The 26,141-nt window shown below is 35.2% G+C and overlaps 1 protein-coding gene across 1 annotated transcript in view; it reads right to left on the bottom strand.

The window, feature by feature from the left end:
* il11ra (interleukin 11 receptor subunit alpha) overlaps window positions 1-26,141 on the bottom strand; it is a 66,987-nt gene that overhangs the window by 23,779 nt on the left and 17,067 nt on the right. Inside the window, exons 2-4 of the mRNA XM_073829992.1 lie at window positions 11,473-11,569; window positions 1,136-1,202; window positions 570-730 (exon numbers count right to left, since the gene is read on the bottom strand). Of these exons, the coding sequence (XP_073686093.1) occupies window positions 570-730; window positions 1,136-1,202; window positions 11,473-11,569 (325 nt within the window). The remainder of the gene's footprint in view (window positions 1-569; window positions 731-1,135; window positions 1,203-11,472; window positions 11,570-26,141) is intronic.

The following is a 26,141-nucleotide window of genomic DNA, read 5'->3' as shown; positions in this document are numbered from 1 at the left end:
AATAGCATAAATAAAAGCATAATACAAATAAAATCTTAAAATAAAGCATAAATAAGAAAATAAAAGCATAATTAAACAAAATCTTACATAAAAATCTTTCAATAAATAGATAAACCATAAATAAGAGATAAACCATTAATAAAAGCATAAATACAACTATAACTAAAATGCATGTAATCCATAATAGTTATTATTTATCATTAATGAAAAAAATATATATAATAAATAAATGCTAAATTAAAGATAAATGAATGACTTACATTAAAACCCTTTCAATTGAAACAAATGGGGTCTCTTGCAATAGGCATAGCATAGCCCCTAGAAACACTACGATGAATGATGTGTGTTCAATGTTTGTTTGTTTTTCTGTTGTCTGATTGATGGATGCCAAAGTACAAGGTACAATACACCCATCCATTGTGGCCTAGTTTTCAATGACACTAAATGAAATATGGCATCTACTATAAGGCAATTCTTTAAACCCTTGTTCTCTAATATTTCATCAAATGAATCACACTGTGAGTCAAAACACGAAACAAGGGACTCTTGTATCATTGAAGCTGACTTACGGCCCAGACGTAGTTTGATGGACTGCAGTAGAGTTCCTCGTTCATCATGGCAGCTGTAGTTGCCTTCCATGGAGCGTGTGGTGTTCAGTAGCGTAAGCGAGCCCTTGTGTGTTTGCCACGTCGGTACTGAGCTCCCATTGAAGCGCCATTCCACCGGAGACCTGCCGAACCCATCCAAAACTCAGAGTCAACAACAACCTTCACCTGCAAACCTGCTCTAATCAAAGACAGACCCACAAAATACCCGCTATCAACCTCAACTGGGCCTACGTATCGTGTTACTCATTTGTGGGTTGTGCAAATCTTATTTTTGGCACTGGGATTCTCCTGGACAGCGTCTTTGTTGGCAAGAAACATGCATTTATATGAAATACAAGGCTGGCCAGAATCTGAGGCCGGGGCCGGGGCCCACAGTAAATAGCCTCGATGTGTCCAAACCCTATAAGGACTGGCCCTGTGCCCCTACAGAGGGTGGTTAAGCACACTATTATCACTCCTTACAGGAAAGCTTAGCCCTGGAGTCTAATAGGGCTCTAGCAAGGCTTAATATAGACTGGAGAACGTACCCGCCATGAGCGCCTCCGCATGTCAGCGTGACCCTGGAGCCCAGTCCACCGAACTGGACGTCTGAAACTGAAAGCAGGAAACATGTGAGCTGTGCTATTCCAGAAGTGACAACAGACATTTCATCAAGTCATTATGTTATCAACCCGCCAATGGTGATGGGATGGAGCACTGGAGGTGTAGTCTTTCTGTCAACAATTTATTGCTGCAATCTACAGTGCCTTGCAAAAGTATTCATACCCCTTCATTTTTTACGTTTTGTTAAGTTGCTGCCTCATGTTAAACTGTCTTAAATTATTTTTTCATCATCAATCTACACTCCATACTAGGGCTGCTTGATTATGGCAAAAATCATAATCATGATTATTTTGGTCAATATTGTAATCACGATTATTTAACACGATTACGACTGGGTACGGAACTTTATATGATTGATTGATTAAAAGGTAGCAATACAATAGAAATAAAAAATACAATTGAAACTAATACAAATACAAATTAAAGTCCCTCCGTCAAGAGCAGTGAATGATTTTGTCTTTGTATTTTGTTGTTTGATTAACATTAAGCACAGAGACGGCAGAAGAATACTACTTGTGGCCGCTTTAAGAGCTGCATGGATCCAATATACTGTTACAAACATATTTTCATTCTCAACAGTTTACGTTAATTTGAGACGTAAGTTGAAGGTTTATACGAATAAACACCAAACGCCACATTTTGACATATATTTGCATGTATTTGACCATTTAGGTATGTATCTTAAGCTAAACTGAGCGCATACACAGAACAGCGCCAATTTTCGCAGAACGACATCAAATAAACATGAACAAATCAAGCATGTCCCATTTTATGCAAGTCATGTTACATGGTTTTTACTACGCATGTGAAATTGGGCTTTTATAAAGGAGCGAAAGCGCACAAAGGGGGCAGAATCGGGATAAATAATCGTTTTATCTCGATTACTGTATTTTCATAATCGTCCGAAATCAAAACTGAATTACGATCAAATGCACAGCCCTACTCCATACACCATAATAAAAGCAAAAACAATGGTCACTTAGTAAGTTTATTAAAGGAGAAGTTCAGTTCCTGAACAAAAATGTACAGATAATTTACTCACCCCTTTGTCTTCCAAGATGTTTTTCTTTCTTCAGTCATAAAGAAATTAAATTTTGAGGAAAACATTTCAGGATTTTTCTCCATATAGTAGACTTCTATGGTGCCCCCAAGTTTGAACTTCCAAAATGCAGTTAATTGCAGCTTCAAAAATGCTCTAAACCAGGGGTTTTCAAACCTGTCCTGGAGCCTCCCCTGCCCTGCACATTTTGCTTGTCTCTCTCATCTAATACACCTGATTCAAATCATCAGCTCATTAGTAGAGACTGCAAGACCTGAATTGGGTGTGCCTAATAAGGGAGACATACAAAATGTGCAGGGCAGGGGAGGCTCCAGGACAGGTTTGAAAACCCCTGCTCTAAACGATTATCTAGTGAAATGATTGGTTGATTTCTAAAAGAAAATGTACAATTTATATACTTTTTAACCTCAAACGCTCAACTTGTCTAGCACTGCCTGAACTCTGTTTTTTCCAGTTCAAGACAGTTAGGGTATGTTGAAAAACTCCAATCTCATTTTCTTCTCCAACTTCAAAATCGCCCTACATCGCTGTTTTAACTTTTTTTGTAAAGGGTGTTTCAACCTCCTTGCGTGCTCACTTTGTAAACACTGGGTCGATACTTCTGCGGCGATATAGGACAACTTTGAAATTGGAGGAGAAAATGAGATGGGAGCTCATCGACATACCCTGAACGCACAGAGTTCACGCAGAGCTAGACAAGACGAGCATTTGAGGTTAAAAAGTATATAAACTGTCATTTTTTTTTTTTTAGAAAATAACCAATCGTTTTGCTAGATAAGACCTTTCTTGGCTGGGATTGTTTAGAGCGCTTTGAAGCTGTGTTTAAACTGCATTAAGTGGCACCATAGAAGTCCACTATATGGAAAGAAATCCTGAAATATTTTCCTCAAAAAACAGAATTTCTTTACAACTAAAGAAAGAAACACATGAACATCTTGGATGGCAAGGGGGTGAGTAAATTATCTGTAATTTTTTGTTCTGGAAGTGAACTCAGAACATGAAATAAGTACATTGCATAAGTATTCATACCCCTAAATCAGTACTGCTCTGGACTGGGTTTTCATGAAGGCTATCTCCATATTTTGGTGCATTGAGGTTTTCTCAGTCACTGCTGCTGAAAAACTGCCCCACAGTATGAGGGTTTTTGGGATGGTACTCTGCAGGTGATGAGCAGTGCCTGGTTTCCTCCATACATGATGCTTGGAATTGAGGTTCATTAGACCAGAGAACCTTGTTTCTCACAGGCTGTGGGTCCTTTGGGTGCTTTTTTGCAAATACCATGTGTGTTTTCATGTGTCTTCACTGAGGAGAGGATTGAGTCTTGCCACACTGCCTTGAAGCCCAGATCGATGGAGTGTTGCAGTGATGTTTGTCCTTGTGTAAGTTTCTCCCATCTGCATATATGATCATGGAGCTCGACTAAAGTGACCATCAGGATCTTTGTCACCATTATATCCAAAGCCCTTCTCCATGAATTGCTCAGTTTATCCAGGAGGCCAGTTCTAGGAAGAGTCCTGGTTGTTTAAAACTTCTTCCATTAAGGGCAAAGGAGACTACATGCTTCTGTTGAACCTTCATTGCCGCAGATTTTTTTCCTGAACTCTTCCCCAGATGTGTGGTTTGACGCAATCCTGTTTCTGAGCTCTACAGGTAGTTTTTTTTTTTTTTACCTCAGGGCTTGGTTTTTGCTCTGATATGCATTTTCAGCTGTTAGACATTTTATTAAGACGTGTGTGCCGTTCTGAATCATAGCCATTCAATTGAATTTGCCACAGGTTAACTTTACACGAAGTGCAGTAACATCTACAAGCAATATGAATGCTCCTGAGCTTTATTTCAAGTGTCCCAGATAAGGGTATGAATACTTATGCAATGGAATCATTTCAGTTTTCAAAGATGTTAAAAACCTGTTTTTTGCCATAATGTATGGATCATGAATAAAATATAAATAAATGTGTATGTTTTGCCATTATGGTGTATGGAGTGTAGATTGATGTGGGGGAAAAGTAATTTAAAGCAGTTTAAAATAATGCAGCAACATAAAACATGAAGAAAATGAAGAAGTTTGAACACATTCGCAAGGCACTGTAAATAAAATAAACACATAAAATCATCATCAGTGTGTAAGTTGATTGTTAAAGTTCTGACATTTCCAAAGCAAAATCAACAAGCAATGTTGAATATTTTCCTCCAATTCTTTTCTTAATAATAATTACTTTATTATTAAATCACAACAGAGCTATTTTTTTATTTCATCTTTGTAAAAATAAGAACAAAGATGCATATAAAGAGTAGTTTAATCCAGAGCAGCAAGTGATTCCGTATTTTCTTTTAATGTTTGATTAACATTGAAACAGATCTATATTAAGACCTACTGTAATGCATGGATCTAATATAATGTTACACATCAGACCATTAACTAAGTGTTCATGTAAGACATAACAGATTATGTTTGTGTGAATCTTGCCAAGACATATTTCGCAATAATGTACTTTATAGTCTTATGCACACGCTTTGCAAATTTCAGTCAGCGCGACCATTTTGTTTCGTTTTCATCAGCATGGGTTTGAAAATCATATTTCACTGGTTTGGACTCATGGTTTGGAATATTCACAAAGCTGGAATGCTGAGCTTTGCAACAATAGACCTGCAACTTGTGTGGTGAGAAACAGCAGCAGTACTCGGTACTCTTCATTTCAGATGTTTAATTACTATTTGGAGCATTGGGATCGCTAGAAGAGGGCTTAATGAACAAATTTTTGTGAAAAACTCAAAATTCCACCACAATTCTCACTTCTTTTGCCTGTAGCTCAAAATTAGAGTAGTGCAAAATTAATTTCCGACTGATTTTGTCAGCACGGGTCACATATATTGGAATATCTTAAATATAAAATAGAATCAATTTATATGATGAATGCAATGAATGCAAAAACCGTTAAGAATCCTATTTTTCTGCACTAAACAAGTGCACTTTGACAAGATATTTTCAGAGAAGCTATAGATGTTACAGAATAATAATTTAATGAAAACATGATTTTGACAAAAAAAAAAGGTCATTCAACCTGTCGAATTTCCTGAAAATTCGACGGCTTTTCCCATATCACATTACATATATTCAAAATTTATATCTATAATTAATAGCAATAATGTGTACATAACTATCTTTCTTCTACTTTTCCAAACATTCCAAAATCAGAACAAGAACAGTATTTTACATCTTTGTAGGAAACGTAACATAATACAACATGATCTGATGAGAATTTGTTTGTATTTTACATAAAATGTGGTTTTGCCAAACGTACCTTTAGTTACATTTGCATAGACACTGAATGTGCAATACTGATGTATTGACAACACCTAAACCGCAATTGATTTACATATGAAACAACTTGCATTAAAGCATTAAAGCATTAAAATCCGCACTGATGCACTCGTCACAAATTCAAAAATTGCAGCTTTAAGAAACTTAAGAAAAAACAAACGCTCATTTCTGGTAAGGTGTGTTTAAATGAGAAATGTGTGGCTTCACGGAGTGGATCTGGATAATATTTTCAGCGATTAACAACTTCAATTCTAATCTGCACCTCACATAATTCGACGAGTATTCCACCAGAAATGACTGTGGCTGCAACACATCATCATTTGAACTAGTTTTGGTACCGTTTTTGACATTTTTGTAATAAATCAAAAATGTTTTTCTTTATACTGTACAGAAATACTTATGGTTAGGTTTAGAGGTAGAAGTGGGATTAGTGACTCAAAATATCTTTTTAATGCAATATTGCTACTAAAATGGTAATTTCCTGGCATATCTTAGTGAATTATGTTTTATCTTTTTAAATTCGCTATAAAATGGTTTAGGTTTGTGGGTAGATTAAGGGGTCTAAAAATCTATTTTTTTTAAATAAAATAATAAAAAGGCATTGAAAAAAAATTCTTAATGATATAAAATATTTGTAATTTTTTTTGCTGTAAATATGTAGTAATGTCATGTCTTAAATACTGTAATACATCCAAAATGTGTTTCAGCACCTACCAAAACATACAAAAATGTATGTTTTGTGCTTGTAAACATTACTTATATGTACAGTCAGACCAACATTTTTTTAGACACCTTCAACATTTCTCACATTATCACAGTTTATTTGCTATAGTTTATAAAATGATAATAAAATATGACAAGAACACAATTCATGTTGATAATGTCTAATAACTTGAATTACAATCAACCAAAAATTCAGATAACTGTTTACACAACTATCAATACTTTGTTGAGCAATTACCATGCAAAGCTTCATTTTGTTTTAAATGTGGCTGTAAAAATGAGAAAGTATTAAGTTTCGTGCAGTCTGTGGTGTAAAAATTTTACTGGTAGTTCATTGTATGAAGAATTTTTGGGTATAATATGTCACTGTTTACTTTATTTTGCTATCCTTACTTAAATGAACTAGTACAAAAATATCAAAAAAATACATCTGGTGCCTGAATAATTTTTGGTTTGACTGTACATATAAACAATGAGACCAAGCTGAATAATAATTGTCCTACAGTTGTACCCTTCGAAATCCTTCATTGCGACAGAGCTCTTTGAAGTGGCCATGATAGTTCTTACTACAAAGTGCCCTTAGGAGGCGAATTTGTCCCATTTGGAACGCAGTGAAATCTGTGGTTAATGACATCAAAAGTCAAAAAGCCAGGCCTGGTCTTGGCCAGAACGAGTTGAAAAGTGTACCAGACTTTGTGCTGACATTTAAAAGTCAGGCTACGTGAGAGTATAATGCAATTATTTTCCAATGGGAGCTTGACTATAGTTCAACGACTTCAAATTATATGCAGCTTGACAGGAGTTGCTTCCTCAAAACTGCATCATCCGTTCGTCATTATAAGGCTTGCAGTGATTCTATAGCGAGAATCAAGGTGTTTACATTACTGTGCTTTTCTGCCTAGTCAGATTTCAGTATTTATATCAGACACTTACTGCCAAGAGTTAAACAAAGAGCAAACACACACGCACAGAGTCGCACACACACCCCGCGAGTGGCGTCGATCCAGTGCCCAGAGCCTAACTGCGCTCAAGAAACACTCGTGCTCAATGTCGGCTTTCAGGAAATATTGGCAAAAGCATATTATTTGAAATCCCACCACATTTCTCAAATTTCTCCCTCTCTGGCCAGCGAAATTGCAGCCATAACACACACAGACCAGAACTGCGTGCATTAATTGAGCAATCCATATGTGGGGCAATGGGGAACTCTGGACTTTGAACAGAGATGTTTATTGTTCTACAAAACAAAGAAATGGCTATGATCCTGGTCTGGATTAAAATCGCATTTTCACATGATAAAACTTTATGCTATCTGCTCCAGTTGTTTTGTATAATACCATCCTTCTTTGTCAACAAAGAAACGCTGCAAAGACTTTTGATGAGCTCCATATGCTGGAACACAAATCAAAATAGCGACAGCAAACTAAATTTGAATGTTACTGTGGACAGCTATCCTAAAGTTATCAATCACACGAATTAACCATTTTATAGAAAATAGTTCTTGTAAACTGTTACAAAATTTCGCAATACTGCCATTTTACTGCATAAATGCAGTAAATGCAGTCCCAAAACATATCCAGAATACCAAATATTTTAGCGACTTTGGTTACATTTTTGAAAGTACAATCATGACAATGTTTGGTATGCCAGTAGGTGGACGTTTAAAAGAAGTATTTGTCATTGAATCATTCAAGAGATTCATTCATAAATGCTGATTCATTCAACAACAAAAGAAGTCTTTATGATTGAGACACTGACTCATTCATTCAATTTTTTTAAGGGGACATTGGATGCCCATTTTCCACCCCTTAGGATAGGGCTATGCGATATGGACAAAATAAATATATCTTTATATTTAGTCAGCTGACTCCTGAAGTGTTTTTTTTTTTTTTTTTGGGTGGGGGGTGGGGGGGGGCATTCGTACTTTTATAAAGTCTTTTTTTTTTCTAAAAGTGTGCATCATCTTTTGAGTCAAATTCTTACATTTAATCAGTCACTTTGCAATGCAGAGAAAACACAGAAGCTGCATTTGAAGTGGCATGTAGATTAGTAACATGCAGTTGCAAATGCATAAATAATGTTTTGATATATTAAACATGAAACGTTGAATACCGATATTTCAATTATTTTAAAAATGTAGGGCTGTCAGTCGATTAAAATTTGTAATCCAATTAATTACATGATGTTTCAATTAATTAGTCTAATTTCAAACTAAATGTGGCTGTAAAAATACCCACAAAAGATTATAATATGGTATAATAAGGTATAATATGTCACAGTTTAGTTTATTTTGCTATCCTTACTTACATAAACTATAGTGTCCTGCACCCGCTAGTAAAAAATGATCAAAAATTATATCTGGCGCTGGAATATTTTTTGGTTTGACTGTACATCTAAACAATGAGACCAAGCTGAATAATAATTGTCCATCAGTAGTACCCTTCGAAATCCTTCATTACAACAGAGCTCTTTGAAGTGGCCAGTTTTGATTATTTAAAGCTATTATTGTGTTAAATGAGAAAGTGGCAAGTAGACATTGCAAATAGTAGCTTTAGAAAGAAATATTTGATTTGATTCAGCATAAAATGATTACACATAGACATTTATGCATTTAGGCTTCATAAAAGAAGATAATTTGAGAAACATAATAATTTTTGTGAATACTATTTAAGTCATTGGTAACTAAAAAAGTCTTTAAAATACCTTTTCTTATGTTTATGTTTTTTATGGTGTACAACTGGCTGAGGGTGAAAATATGCTAATACAGGACATTCTGTCAGCGGTTGTGGGCGGGGCTTGAGCAATATTACATCATACTGCTGAGACTTTTTTAGGTTTTTTGTGGGATTAAAAAAAGTAGCAAATGGATTTTTATCATTACAGGGTTAAATATATGCAAGCACCATGTAAAAGTAAATTTTGCATCCAATTTCTTCTTTAATATTTTGTTTATAATATTTAGGGCTGTCAAATGATTAAAAATTTTAATCAGATTAATCAGACTTTTCAGTGGATTAATCATGATTAATCACTATTTGCAACACCTGAATCCTAACCATTTTTTTTTTCTAAAATGCATACCAAAATATAAATAACAGGATACATAATTTTCACATTTTCATATTATGCCAGGGCCCGCATCGGGCCTGTTTTAGGCTACTCCTTATTTTTTATATTTTAGACATCCATCAATAATGTCGCGCTGGTGGAAACAACACGAGACTTTCGCTTTTACTTTCGATAACGGCTGGGATGGCGCAACTGGAAGAGATCCGCGTTCAATCGCACGCAGTAGGCTAAAACAAATACCGGCAAAAATAAATAATAAATGTGTCGGGGAAAGAGTAAGGACATATCTGAATTATTTATTAATAAAGTGTATTCACTGTGAGTTAATGTGAGTCAATGTCGCAAAGATCCTGCAATTTCATTTTTGGACGCGCCTTGAGAGAGAAATTTATCGTTAAGGATTACATATTAAACAAGTTTTTGTTTTCGATTTGTTTTATTTCGTTAAGTAATAATTTAAAACTTTCTATAGATATGTTTATCATGTCTGTGAGGCATGCATTTAGCTTTATTTTTGTTAAGCACTCCTGTTCAAGAACGAGACGACAGAAAGCGCATCATTTTTGTTTTCTTTATTTTATAAAAACACTGCAACGTTTTTTGGTGTATTACTTTTTCCTTTGTGAGCAAAAATGACGGATAATTTGAAATTGCTTCCACTGAAAAAATGCAATTGATTGAGCTGGTGCCTCGATGACCTGCAAAGCGGCTTTATGTATCTTCCACTCTCCACTCTGTCACTGTGTCAGTCACCGCTCTTTCGAGAATGAACGTAATTGTACGATGTACAGATGTAATTCCCAAAACATAAGAAAAACGAAATTTTCATACAAATTCTGAATGGATTATGGCATGGAAAGTGCAAAGCGCGCTCCCTTTATTATCACTAAAAGCGTCACAAATCTAGTTCATAGAGATCTCACAACGTTCCGTTATAATCAATAAAGCTTTCTAAACTACACAATGAATATTTTATTTACATCGCGTCTACACTTAGTCAGGAGATGAACAACGCTGGATTGTTTGTCAGATCTTCAATTGCTTTGCTTTCGTTTGAGGGTAGGCTATATAGCACCGTCTACCCCAGTAGAACCGAGCTTAAGCTTGGCTATAACCACTCCAGTTGCAGAGGGGCTGTCGCAAAGGCTTGTACTTGTTAACTGTACCATCATCATTCTTTTTATATTTGAATCCGTCCATAGGCTCACCTTGCTCCATCTCGCCTCTAGCTCCCCAATCCTGACAAATGATTCGTCACACTGCGCATGCGTGAAATGCGTTAAAAAATTTGACGTAATTAACAACAACAAAATAATTAACGCCGTTAACGCGTTATTTTCGACAGCCCTAATAATATTGTATTTTTGTATTTTTTGTTATTTTTTTAACAGTTGTGGGAGAAACAAGAATTTAGGGCCATTTCCTTTGAGGAGGTTTTGAATATTTAAAGATTTTAGAAAATTTTAAAGAAAGAATGTTTTGGGAAAAGCTTCTTTTGCTCACCAAGGCATTTCTTTGACCAAAACAGGGTTTATTTAACCAGGGAAATGTGACAACATTAAATGTAAATGGTACATGAATTGACATATTAATTTACATGTTACATTTATAGGCATTTTGTACCTTCCTAAAGTATTTTTTTTTCTAAAAGCGTGCATCATCTTTTGAGTCAAATTCTTACCCATAAAAGATTATTTAAAGCTATTATTGTGTTCAATGAAAAAGTAGCAAGTAGACATTGCAAATGGTAGCTTTAGAAAGAAATATTTGATTCAGCATAAATTGATTACACATGAACATTTAGGCTGTTTGGAATTATTTTTGTGTGTATATGTGTAAATACATATTTACACACACACACACACACACACACACAAAGTACTTCGCATGGATTAAAACGAAACTTGCACATGCCAAATCTCTTTACACATGGGTGTAGTTGTTCAGTATATTTTCATCCTGGTTTGTCTAAACAAAGACATGCTACAGAAACTTCTGACGAGTTCCATATGCTGAAATGCAAATCCACATACTAGCATGCTAATGTGGCCTGCTATCCTGAAGGCCCAAATAACAGCAGCTCATACCTTCATTGGTCCATATCTCTGATGTGACGTGCTCAGAGAAGAGGATGATGATTCCAGTGACTATTAGATCGCCAAGGCATGACACTAAACCGGGCATCTGCAAGGGAGAATAAAACAAAAGTTACTCAAGGGGAAATCCCATTTTAGGAGTTAATGAGTGTCATTCTGTGTAAACGGTCCACCTGCTTAGCAACCAACCAGGTTGTGAGGCAACATAACAATTAACCGCTCTAATTTGGATATAGGCAAACAAGACACCACGGGAATACGTGCGTGACCTCGGGTATTTCCGTATAAACAGCACAGAGAATCAACATCTCCTCAAATCGGTGTTCCCATGAATGATAGCCGATTTGAACAGCTCTGCTGAATTCTGGGAAGTTATTTTGCAAGTCCATTCGCATTCATTAACTGCCGAGGACATTCTGGAGGATGACGTCAAATGAAAAGGGTCCGCTATCTGAAATATGGCCTCGGGGAGCCTTGTATCAACATAACTGTAAACATCTAAAACAAATAGTATAACTGACAGGATACATCTGTCATACGTGCAGCTGGGATTTGCCTGGCAGGCATCGTTTTATGACGAGCGGATGCTTCTAAAGCCCGATGAAAAGCAAAGTAAATGCAGGAAACATCCTCACAATCCAAAAGGTTAAGTCACTAAACCACCCAACAAGACTCAGGAGAGTTCAATAATTCATTAACAGTGCAAAAAGTATTGCCAAATGACAAAAAATGAAAGTGAAAGTTATGACCATTAAATAACTGAGTCACAAATCTCAACTTTATATGACATTACAAAACAAAAACGAGTGAGGGAATACTGAGAGGAAAGTTTAGAAAATGAAATGAAATTACTTTACAATTAGGTTACACTAATGTTAACATGAACTAACAATAAAAATACTACTTAAGCATTCATTAAGATTAGTTAACGTTAATTTCATTTATTAACGCGCTATTAAAATCAAAGGTTTAATATATTAGCTATTATTTATGTAATGAATACTGCATACAACTGCATTGCTGTATTAATGACAGAAATATTACACAACTTAGTGTGCTATCTGGGATGTTTAGATATTAGATTTAGCTTCAGACAGAACTAATTTGTTAATGAAATCCCATTGTCTCAATGAATCACACATAATGACACATTGGCAGTTTGGACAAGTGATGTGCTAAAACCACAATGTGCGGTGATAGACACATAATCAATAGGAGTCATTATATGTAATATAAATACAAAACAATGACATATCAAGAATTAACAGGAATTTAAAGGGATAGGGATTTTCACCCAAAAATGAAAATGTACCCGTGATTTACTCACCCTCAAGCCATCTTAGGTGTATATGACTTTCTTCTTTCAGATGAGTACAATCAGAATTATATTAAAAAATGCCCTGGCTCTTCTAAACTTTTAATGGCAGTGAATGGGTGTTGAGATTTTGAAGCACAAAAAAAAAAATCCATCTATCATAAAAAGTGCTCCACTCTGGGGTAATAATAAAATAAAGGTTCTTTATTGGCATCAATGCTTCTATGAAGAACCTTGTGCAGCAATGAAACCTTTCAAATGCAGAAAAGGTTCTTTATAGTCAAAACATTTTCTTTAGATTTTTTTAATGTTCTTCTAAATGGTTCTTTTAGAAACTGTTCACTGAAAGGGCACCAAAAAGGTTCTTCTATGGCATCACTGCAAAACAACCTTTTGGAACCTTTATTTAGAGTTAGAGTGTAGAAGTACAAAATGTGGATTTTTAAAGGAAAATGTCAAAGGATTTCAATGTAAGCCAAGAGGAGACTGGTTTACTGTTGCTGGAAACAAAACTAGGTTCTCACAAGACTAGCATATTCTCACGGAATGGTAGGTCTATTTTATCAGTGAGAGATAGAATAACAAAAAAAAAAATGCATTTCAAAAAGTTTGCATTTTAACGAGTTAAATAATTACTTTATCCCCTAGTAGTCAGCAAGATTTCTGGCTTCCAGGTGTCCTTTTATACAGGTAATTAGCTGAGATAAGGAGCACTCTCTTAAAGGGAAGAGCACTTTCTTAAACAGAAGCAATCAGTCAATCAGATTCCAAACTCTACACTATGACCAGACCAAAGAGCTGTCCAAGGATGTCAGGGACAAAATTGTAGACCTACACAAGGCTGGAATGGGCTACAAGACCTTCGCCAAGCAGCTTGGTGAGAAGGTGACAACAATTGGTGCAATTATTCACAAATGGAAGAAACACAAAATAACTGTCAATCCCCCTCGGTCTGGGGCTCCATGCAAGATCTCACCTCGTGGAGTTTCAATGACCATGAGAATGGTGGGGCAAGGTCCCCCTGCCTGAAGTTTGCCAATGAACATCTGAATGATTCAGAGGAGAACTGGGTGAAAGTGTTGTGGTCGGATGAGACCAAAAACAAGCTCTTTGGCATCAACTCAACTCGCTGTGTTTGGAGGAGGAGGAATGCTGCCAATGACCCCAAGAACACCATCCCCACCGTCAAACATGGAGGTGGAAACATTATGCTTTGGGGGCGTTTTTCTGCTAAGGGGACACAGGACAGGACAACAAAACTTAGTTCTTACAAGTCTAGCATATTCTCACTGGAGCTTATACCTACGTCATCGACTGGAACGCCACTCTCTCGTGAACGCGTGTACGACAGTTAGCGGAAGCTAGAGATTACGGTTTATAAAGACTTAAATATGAATAGTTTTTCTTACACAAACATCAATTCGCTTTAGAAGCCCTTTATTAACCCCCTGGAGTCATGTGGAACACTTTTTATGATGGATTGATGCGCTTTATTGGATTTCAAAATCTTAACAGCCATTCACTGGCATTATAAAGCTTGGAAGAGCCTGGACATTTTTTAATATTATTCAGATTGTATTCATCTGAAAGAAGAAAGTCATATACACTTAGAATGACTTGAGGGAGAGTAAATAATGAAGTATATTTCATTTTTAGGTGAACTATCCCTTTAAATACACATTAATTCTTGAACCTATCATTGTTGTGTAGAGTAAAACTCAGCTTAAAAAAGATGTTTTCTTTACAAAAATATCAAAGTTGTCCTTTGTTTGTTTTGATTATATGTCTACTACCACAAAATGTCAAAGGATTTTGAAATAACCCCAGAGGAGATTGGTTTACCTTTGCTGGAAACAAAACTTGGTTCTCACAAGCATATTCTCATCGGAGCTTACTCTATGCCTAGGTCCTGCATTATCCACTGGAACACCACTGTCTTGTGAACGAAATGTGACTGTTAGCGGAAGCTAGAGATTATGGTTTATAATTTTAAATATAGATTTTTCTTACACAAATTCATTAATTTGATTCAAAAGCTTTTATTAACCCCCTGAAGCCATGTGGAGCAATTTTTATAATGGATTGATGTGCTTTATTGGATTTCAAAATCTCAACAGCCATTCACTTCCATTATAAAGCTTTGGAAGAGCCAGGAGATTTTTTAATATAATTCTGATTGTATTCATCTGAAAGAAAAAAGTCATATACACCTAGGAAGACTTGAGGGAGAGTAAATAATTAAGTAAATTTCATTTTTAGGTGAACTATTTCTTATAATACATGCTAATTCTCGAACCCATCATTGTTGTGTAGAGTAAAACCCATCTTAAAAATTATGTTTTCGTTACAAAAATATCAAAGTTGTCCTTTGTTTGTTTTGATTATGTGTCTACTACCACAAAATGTCAAGAGGATTTTGAAATAAGCCCAAAGGAGATTGGTTTACCTTTGCTGGAAAAAAAAACTTGGTTCTCACAAGAGTAGCATATTCTCACCGGAGCTTACTCTATGCCTAGGTCCTGCATTATCCACTGGAACACCACTGTCTTGTGAACACAATGTGACTGTTAGCGGTAGCTAGAGATTATGGTTTATAGTTTTAAATATATATATATATATATATATATATATATATATATATATATTTTAAATATGCATTTTTCTCACACAAACACATCAATTCGCTTCAAAAGGCCTTAATTAAACCCCAGAGATGTTAGGAGCACTTTTTATGATGGATAGATGCACTTTATTGGATTTCAAAATCTCACCAGCCATACACTGCCATTATAAAGCTTGAAAGAGTCAGGGCATTTTTTATTATAATTCTGATTGTATTCGTCTGAAAGAATAAAGTCGTATACACCTAGGATGGCTTGAGGGAGAGTAAATAATGTTCATTTTTGGGTAAACTCTCTCTTTAAATACATGTTCATTCTTAAACCTGTCATTGTTGTGTAGAGTAAAACTCAGCTTAAAAAATATGTTTTCTTTACAAAAATATCAAAGTTGTCCTTTGTTTGTTTTGATTATGTGTCTACTACCACAAAATGTCAGAGTATTTTGAAATAAGCCAAGAAGAGACTGGCTTTCCTTTGCTGGAAACAAAACTTGGTTCTCACAAGACTAGAATATTCTCACCAGAGCTTACGCTATGCCTAGGTCCTGCATTATCCACTGGAACACCACTGTCTTGTGAACGCAATGTGACTGTTAGCAGAAGCTAGAGATTATGGTTTATAGTTTTAAATATGGATTTTTCTTACACAAACACATCAATTCGCTTCAGAAGGCTTTTATTAACCCCCTGAAGCCACGTGGAGCAATTTTTATGATGGATTGATGTGCTTTATTGGATTTCAAAATCTCAACAGCCATTCACTGCCATTATTTAATTTAATTCTGATTGCATTCGTCTGAAAGAATAAAGTCGTATACACCTAGGATGACTTGAGGGAGAGTAAATAATGAAGTAAATTTCATTTTTAGGTGAACTATTTCTTTGAATACATGTTAATTCTCGAACCCGTCATTGTTGTGTAGAATAAAACTCATCTTAAAAATGATGTTGTCTTTACAAAAACATGAAAAGTTGTCCTTTGTTTTGATTATGTGTCGGAGGATTTTGACATAAGCCAAGAGGAGATTGGTTTTCCTTTGCTGGAAACAAAACTTGGTTCTCACAAGACTAGAATATTCTCACCGGAGCTTACGCTACGCCTACGTCCTACGTCATTCGCTGGAACGTCACTCTCTCATGAACGTGTGTACAATAGTTAGCAGAAGCTAGAGATTATGGTTTATAAAGTTTTAAATATGGCTATTTTTCTTACACAAACACATCGATTTGCTTCAGAAGGCCTTTATTAACCTCTGGATCCATGTGGAGCACTTTTTATGATGGATGAATGCACTTCAATGGACTTTAAATTCTCAACACCCATTCACTGCCATTAAAGTTCAGAAGAGCCAGGACATTTTTTAATATAACTCAGAATATATTAATCTGAACGAAGAAAGTCATATACACCTAGGATGGCTTGAGGGGCAGTAAATCTTGGGGAATTTTTATTTCTGTGTGAACTATCCCTTTAACCCCCTTAGGTAGTTAAGCCTATGTTTTGTCCTTTATCAATAACATGCACGCTGCATGGAAAAACTCCTTGAGGATTTTGAGTTTTTCCGCGTACAGAGGCCCTGCTCAGAGAAACTTTTAGGAGTTTGTCAACATTCCTGGCAGCTGTAACCCATAACCGAGTAGCCTGATTGTAGAAGATTATGTGTAGTAGTAATCAAAGGATGCATATTTTAGCCAAAACAACACGAATAATTATCCATCCTCCACAGTAAATCAGTTTTCAGAGGGGAAAAGTCTAAAACCTACAGAGCAGTAAAAACACGCTTGATTTTAATTTCCATATGGTTTCGCCATCATTATTATCTGACATCTCTTGGTAATTGGGAACATAGGAATTTTCCTCACTGCATCAGAAAATGTCCAAAGCGTTTGACTTTTCAAAACCACAGGCTGGAGTTGTCACCAGCAGTTTTTACGCTACTTTAACAAGGTTGCACCAGTTCGTAATGGTTTTTGCTCACTATTAATTGGAAACACAGGCTAATAATTCCTTTAAATCTCATAATGTGAGCTACGACCTTAAACTCACAGTATGTGCAATGAATCCTGTGCACGTGTGTCTTACGGTGCCAAACCTGAGGGCAGCAGTTGTTATTCTCTGATTTGACGTAGTTTGATATCTGGATGGCCTCCATGTTCTCTACTCTCAAGAGACTGTCAAATTCAGCAGAGAGGTGCAGCTCCTTTCACATTCAGTAAAGAGCTTCTGCGTGTTATCATCAAGCACTTGCTAGAGTCATGTGTTTTTCTGTTGGTCTGATCAAGGACACTGACCTTATAACCGCTTAAAGCTGTATGAATATTTATACTGTGGTTGAACAGCGTGAAGCGGCTGTTTCAGGGATGTTGGTCAATAATAAATGTGAACTATTTTGTATGTAGGTATTGGTAAACTATTGTATAAATCCGTACACTGCCCTTCAAAGGCAAAGCGCAGTAACTACGCATTTGGTCACAATTGAGTTAAAATGGACTGTGTGACAACTGTTTTGTCTTGTGGCAAAGTCTCCTGGTTCAGTTTTGTCCCAGAGAAACAAGAGTGTTTCAGAGAAACAAGAGTGTCAACATGTTTGACTAGCTGGCGTTTTTCTCAGTTTCAGTGTTGGCGTAGTTACTGCACTTTGCCTTTGGAGTTTTGTCTGCTTTAAGCTAAACATGCTGTTGACAATAAGTTCAAATCAAGTTCAAAAAAGCTAATTATTGCTAAGTGAAATTGCATTTTATTAATCATAAACAACAATAAACAACTAGATGAGTAAAGTTTGAGAACAAACTTGAAGTTGGCTTAAGGAAGCCTACCGTGAACGTTTTAAACAGTTGTTAAAGCTTGAAGTTTGAAAGTTTAGATAAATTAGATAGATGTTGCACGTTGATTAGATTAGCATGTTTTTAGCATCTTGCTAATCATGTTTAAAACATGTTAACATATGTTTTAGAATGATTAACATTCTGCTAGCATTTTGCTATGTTTCTAGCATGATTGACATGTTGTTAACACAACGCTAACATGTTTCTAGCAAAATTAACATGTTGCTAATCATGTTTTCTAGCATCATGTTGTTAGCATTTTGTTAACATTTCTGTAGCATGATTAACATGTTTTAACATGATTACCATGTTGCTAGCATGTTGCTAATCTTGTTTCTAACTTGATTAGCATGTTGTTATCATACTGTTAGCATTTTTCTAACATGATTAACATGTTGTTAGCATGATGTTACCACGTTTCTAGCATGAACTGCATGTTTTAGCATGATTAGCATGTTGTTAATCATGTTTCTAGCATGAACTGCATGTTTTAGCATGATTATCATGCTACTAGCTTGTTGCTAATCATGTTTCTAACCTGATTAAGATGTTTGCTAACATGTTGTTATCATACTGTAATCATTTTTCTAGCATGATTAACATGTTGTTAGCATGATGTTACCACGTTTCTAGCGTGAACTGCATGTTTTAGCATGATTATCATGTTTTAGCATGATTAGCATGTTGTAAATCATGTTTATAACATGATTAGGATGTTGCTAACATTTTGTTAATCATGTTTCTAGCATGAACTGCATGTTTTAGCATGATTATCATGCTACTAGCTTGTTGCTAATCATGTTTCTAGCCTGATTAAGATGTTTGTTAACATGTTGTTAATCGTGTTTCTAACTTGATTAGCATTTTGTTATCATACTGTTAGCATTTTTCTACCATGATTAATATGTTGTTAGCATTATGTTACCATGTTTCTAGCATGAGCTGCATGTTTTATCATGATTATCATATTTTAACATGATTAGCATGTTGTTTACTTGTTTCTAATGTGATTAGCATTTTGTCAAGATATAACCAGCATGTTTCTAGCATGATTAACACGTTGTTCGTATGTTTTGTTAACATGATTAGCATGTTGTAACTCATGTTTATAACATGATTAGTATGTTGCTAACATCTTGTTAATCAAGTTTCTAACATGATTCCCATGTTGTTAGCATGTTTTAAAAATGTTTCTAAAAAAAGATGAACAGGTGTAACATGTTGCTAGCATGAATAACATGTTTTTAAACATGATTATCATGCTACTAGCTTGTTGCTAATCATGTTTCTAGCCTGATTAGGAAGTTTGCTAACATGTTGTTAATTGTGTTTTTAGCATGATTTGCATGTTGTTAGCATATTTGTAGCATGATTCGCATTTTGAGCATGATTTGAACATGATTTTGAGCATGTTTTAACGTGATAAACACGTTGGTCCCACGTTTTAGCATGTTCTAACATGATTATCATGTTGTTAGCATATTTGTAACATGAAGAGCATGTTCGTAGCATTTTGTGAGCATGATTAACATGTTGCTAACATATTTCTAAGATGATTAACATGCTGGTAGCATTATTAGCATGGCTTAATATGATTACCATGTTGTTAGCATGTTGCTAATCTTGTTTCTAACTTGATTAGCATTTTGTTATCACACTGTTAGCATTTTTCTACCATGATTAATATGTTGTTAGCATGTTTCTAGCATGAGCTGAATGTTTTAGCATGATTGTCATGTTTTACACATGATTAGCATGTTGCTAGCATGTTTCTTATGTGATCAGCATTTTGTTAAGATATAGTCAGCATGTTTGTAGCATGATTGACATTTTGCTAACATCATGCTAATCATGTTTCTAACATGTTTTAACAATGTTTCTAAAAAATATTAACAGGTGTAACATGTTGTTAGCATGAATAACATGTTTTTAAAACATGATTATCGTGCTACTAGCCTGATTAGGAAGTTTGCTGGCATGCTGTTAATCATGTTTCTAGCATGTTGTGAATGTTCTAACATGATTAGAATGTTGTAGCACATTTGTAGCATGATTAACATGTTGTTACCATGTTTTAGCATGCTCTAACATGATTAGCATGTTGTTAGCATACTTGTAGCATGAATAGCATGTCCCCAGCATTTTGTGAGCATGATTAACATGTTGCTAACATGTTTATAATGATTAACATGTTTTAGCATGTTTTAACATGATTAACATGTTGATAACATGTTTCTAAAACGATTAACATGTTGTTCTCATGTTTTAACATGTTTTAACGTTTCTAACATGATTAACATGTTGTTTTAGCATGTTTTAACATGATTAACATGTTAGCATATTTGTAGCATGATTAACATGTTTCTTGCTTTTTTTGAGCATGATTAACATGCTTTTCTCATGTTTTTGCATGTTTTTAGCATGATTAACATGTTTTAACATGTTTCTAACAAGATTAACATGCTCTTCTCATGTTTTAGCATGTTTAACATGATTAACATGTTAGCATATTTGTAGCACAATTAATATGTTTCTAGCTTTTTGTGAGCATGATTAACATGTTGCTAACATGTTTCTAACATGATTAACATGCTTTTCTCATGTTTTAGCATGTTTTAGCATGATTAACGTGTTTTAACATGTTTCTAACATGATTAACATATTGTTTTAGCATGTTTTAACATGATTAACATGTTAGCATATTTGTAGCATGATTAACATGTTTCTAGCTTTTGTTAGCATGATTAACATGTTTTAACATGTTTCTAACATGATTAACATGCTCTTATGTTTTAGCATGTTTTAACATGATTAACATGTTAACATATTTGTAGCACGATTAACATGTTTCTAGCTTTTTGTGAGCATGATTAACATGTTGCTAACATGTTTTTAACATGATTAACATGTTGTTTTCATGTTTTAGCATGTTTTAACATGTTTCTAACATGATTAACATGCTCTTCTCATGTTTTAGCATGTTTTAACATGTTGTTTTAGCATGTTTTAACATGATTAACATGTTAGCATATTTGTAGCATGATTAGCATGTTTCTAGCTTTTTAGCATGATTAACATGTTTTAACATGTTTCTAACATGATTAACATGCTTTTCTCAAGTTTTAGCATGTTTTAGCATGATTAACATATTTTAACATGTTTCTAAAATGATTAACATGTTGTTTTAGTATGTTTTAACATGATTAACATTTTAGCATATTTGTAGCATGATTAAAATGTTTCTAGCTTTTTTGAGCATGATTAACATGTTTTAACATGTTTCTAACATGATTAACATGCTCTTCTCATGTTTTAGCATGTTTTAACATGATTAACATGTTGTTAGCAAATTTGTAGCATGATTAGCATGTTAGCATTTTTCTAGTATGATTAAAATTATGTTAACATAACGCTACCATGTGTCTAAACTGAGCTGCACGTTGCTAGCATTATTAGCATGTTTTAACATGATTACCATGTTGCTAGCATGTTGGTAATATTGTTTCTAACATGATTAGCATGTTGTTAACATATTGTTAATGTTTCAAACATAATTTACATGTTGTTAACATGATGTTACCATGGTTCTAGCATGAACTGCATGTTTTTAGCATGATTTAACATTGTCCTAGGATAGATAGCTTTAACACTCTTAAGTCTTACTGTTCAAAAGTTATGAGCCCCAGCTTAAATAGTAGAAGCCAACTTAACAAGAAAAAGAAATCAATAAATAAGGCATTATATATTTATTAATGTTGTATGTGTGTGTAACCCTAACCATAATGTGTGTATTATTAATTATATAAGCTAATTATAGCTAAATGAAATAGTATCCATATTAAAAATTAATAACAATAAAAAATAAGAAAAATAATTAAATACATTATTGTATGCATAATGCAAAATCAAGTTATTTTTTTTTAACTGATACTACACTGGTAAATTTTACAAATAAAATTGATTTACACATTGCATTGGCACAGATATTACATTGTAGACAGGATCATACCAATACGCTCAACACACGTCTGCCTTTCCAGCCTTTCGCAAAGTAGATGCACCTGCGGTTCTTTGTGACGGAGCCAAAAGAGGCAGAGTTATCATTCCAGCTTCATCAGCCCCCTCCTAACCTAAATGCTTCGACTTTTCCTTAACCACAAAAATGCATCTCCACACAAAAACCCTCTACCTTCCACTTGTCAAAGCCACAGCGTGAAAAACCCAGAGCTAAACGCTGACCGCAAACCAGTGGTAAATTATATATCAGGGCCATATGCTTATATATTATTTAGTCTGTTGCCTGTTGTTGTCCAGGACGGCTGGCTCGAATGCAATAGAACGATGGCGCATCTGGCGAAGATAAACATAGAGCTGTTAATCCAAGTTAAAAACAGCCCCTCGTACCCATAACACCCTTCAGCGTTTCCCAACAATAAGGCCAGTGTGACAGCGCAATATTACTCTCGTAGGTTTAATAGTCTTCAAATGAAGAAATATAAAAGTTACTATTGGAAAATTGTGAGAAATCAATACAAATGATGTTATACCTTAGGTTATAAACATATTCAACAATACCCTTTTTTTCACCCTCTTACATATTTTAAAACTAGTGACTAATATAGTAACATGCAACATTAGTCATGCATACAACCATTGTCTTTTGGTCTTTATATTAAGTACAGATACAATACATAAGATAGTATCTGATAGGAATATCCTGCAGCAAACTTCTTCTGTGAAAGACTGTCATTCTCAGTTTCATATTTTGTTTATACATCATTGCAAGACGGTAGTACACAGCGGTACCAAATGTTCCTAAAATTACCATTTATGAAAATCTGATGGTTTTGGAGAATTTTTTCCAACCACAAGTTTTCATATATGAATATTCAGCGCCAAAACAAACACATGCACACACAAACGCACATATGCCAGCCAGATGTTGAGTTTGCATATTTGAGCAAGTGAAAAAATTTCAAATTTACGACTGTAACGCAAGGGCAAAACTGAGGATTAATGGCAACTATCAGGTTCTGGAAGACAAACACACACATTAGGATAACCTTCCCAAAAACTGACTCATCAGAACAGCCACATGTACAAATGTACCTCTAACTCAACCATCAGAATGAGGCTCACATCTCATCACCACACCAATCCAACCACCAATTTTCAGTGACACTGCGGCTCTGTTCCAAAACCTAGAGAACGGCCTTGCTTTCTACTACCTACACAGACCACTGCTACTTAGACAGCATCCTATTGGTGAATTCAGCCCTGTTACTGTTAACTAAAACAAATGTGAGTACACCCCTCACATTTTCACAACCATTTTAGTATATCTTCTCAAGGGACAATACTATAGAAATGAAACTTGGATATATTTTAGAGTTGTCAATGTGCAGCTGAAAATAACTCAACATTCAGCCATTATTGTCAAAACAGCTGGCAACAAAAGTGGGTACATCCTAAGTGATAACAGCAGTATGTTGTTTAACCATGCTAAGCCACATATCCTATTCATCATGTTTATGTTTTTGTCTGCTTGACAAGACCAGGACAATTAAAATTTGGTGCTTTAAGTACAATTCTCTCATACTGACCACTGGATGTTCAACATGGCATCAAATGGCAAAGAACTCTCTGAGCATTTGAGAATTAGAATTGTTGCTCTCCACAAAGATGGCCAAAGCTATTAGAGGTTCAGTAACACCTTGAAACCAAGTTTCACTACAGTGGTCAGGGTCATACAGAGGTTTTCCAAGAAGGGTTCTATTTGGAACAGGCCTTGCAAGGATCGATCAACAAAGTTGAGCACTCATTCCGTGCATCAGGTGCAGAGCCTGGCTTCAAAAAACAGATGCATGAGTGCTGCCAGCATTGCTTTAAAGGTTGCAGAAGTAGAAGATCAGCTTGTCCGTGCTCAGACCATACGCCACACACACTGCAACAAGTCGGTTTGCATAGGCGTCATCCCAGAAGGAAGCCTCATCTGAAGCTGGTTCACAAGAAAGCGCGCAAACAGTTTGCTGAAGACAACCTGTCCACGAGCATGAATTACTGGAACCATGTCCTGTGGTCTGATGAGACTATAAGATAAACTTGTTTGGCTCAGATGTTGTCTAGCAGGTGTGGTGATGCCCTGGTGAGGAGTACCAAGAAATCTGTTCCTTGCCTATAGTCAAGCATGGTGGTGGTAGCATCATGATCTGGGACTGCATGAGTGCTGCTGGTACTGGGGATCTGCAGTTCATTGAGGGTTAACATTTTTTATAGGTTTCTCATATAGTATGTATAGTAACACTTCAATATAGGGAAAAATTATTATTATTAACTGTATATTGGCTGTTTATTAGCACTTATAAAAACATATATAAAAACACATATGATCATATTCTACATCCCTATTCCTACCCAATACCTAAACTAACTATTAATAAGCAGTAAATTGGGAGTTTATTGAGGGAAAAGCCATAGCTTGTTAACAGCAAAAATTGGACCTTAAAATAAAGAAAATGTGACCTTACTTATATTTTATTTCAGCTTTATTTCAACTGATACAAATTATATTTAATAAGTTTTGAACAGAATAATAGTTTGCCAAGGTATCGTAGTTTACAGAGTTTCTAAGGTATAGTCTAGTGTTGAACGGTATGATGTAAAAAAAATACTATCATTATTACCACTAATGGACGTAAACCCAAAGAAAAGCCAATTCCTAACAAACAAATTATAGTTTGGCATCAGCGTTAAAACAGCTTCACATTATGCAACACTCGAGTGACAAACAAAAGATGAAGTAAGTTGTGTTGTACTTCAACGACAGACAAGATTTTGAAGTGTGCGTAATAAAAACTTCTTGTTTGAAGTTGTTTTGTCATCATATATGTAACTAACTGTAGTAACGCTGTGGTACTTCTATATTTCTACAGTTGCACAGAATATACCATCAGACCACCAACACTAGCATAGTCTATAAAACCACATATGTAAGTCTTATTTGGTGCGATTTCTTAAAACACTCCCCTGAAGGTCAAATGAAGTCCTTAGTACTTAGTCACTAATCGTTTAGCAGGAAAGACAATGGACCAGAAGAGAAAATGAGAGGGCTAAAGAGGGTAGGGGGACCTCTGGGGACGCAAGTTGCCTCAAAGTAGAAAAGACAGCCAAGAAAGTACGAAGGAATGTGCAAGTCTCGCCAACATTTTATGTTTCTTTCCACTGAATTCCAGCATTTGCTCTGTGGGGTTGGTAAGCCTGCCAATAGTGAAGCCAACTCTCGAAGTGCTGTGATAACAAGAGATAAGACTCATATGAAAGTCTTTCCTGATATAATATGATCTTCAGTGTCAGCTGAGCTGCGACAATTCTATCTCCACAAGCTTATCGGCCACTGCCAATGTTTGTATATGGAAAATTGAAAAGGCATTGTTGATAAAAGGCCTAGAAGTAAAGACATCCTGTGGCCTTGTTGCTCGCTGTAAAAAGAACAATACCTTCTTGAAATGCCTTCACTGACTCCATGTGTACTTTTTAATACGCAGACATGACTCACAGCATCTTCTGTTTGTAAAGTCAAGAAACAAGTTTTTTTTTCTGACTTTTTTTTTTTCATAGAATCTCACAATTTTGAGGGGGAATATAATATGATATTGATGTGTTCTCAGAATTGCGAATTTACATCTCACAATTCTGTCTTACACTCTTAAAAATAAAGGTGCTTCACGATGCCATAGAAGAACGCTTTTTGTCTAAATGGTTCCTTAGAGAACCTTTAACATCTAAAGAACTTTTCTGTTTCACAAAAGGTTCTTTCAAGTTCTTTCTGTTTCTCAAGAAGGTTCTTCAGCTTATAAAAGGGTAAAAAAAGAGATTGGTCTTTAAAGAATCTTTCACTGA

Source organism: Garra rufa, chromosome 23, assembly GCF_049309525.1.
Source record: "Garra rufa chromosome 23, GarRuf1.0, whole genome shotgun sequence".
NCBI classification, from domain to species: domain Eukaryota; kingdom Metazoa; phylum Chordata; class Actinopteri; order Cypriniformes; family Cyprinidae; genus Garra; species Garra rufa.
This window is presented reverse-complemented; position numbering and strand designations above follow the sequence as displayed.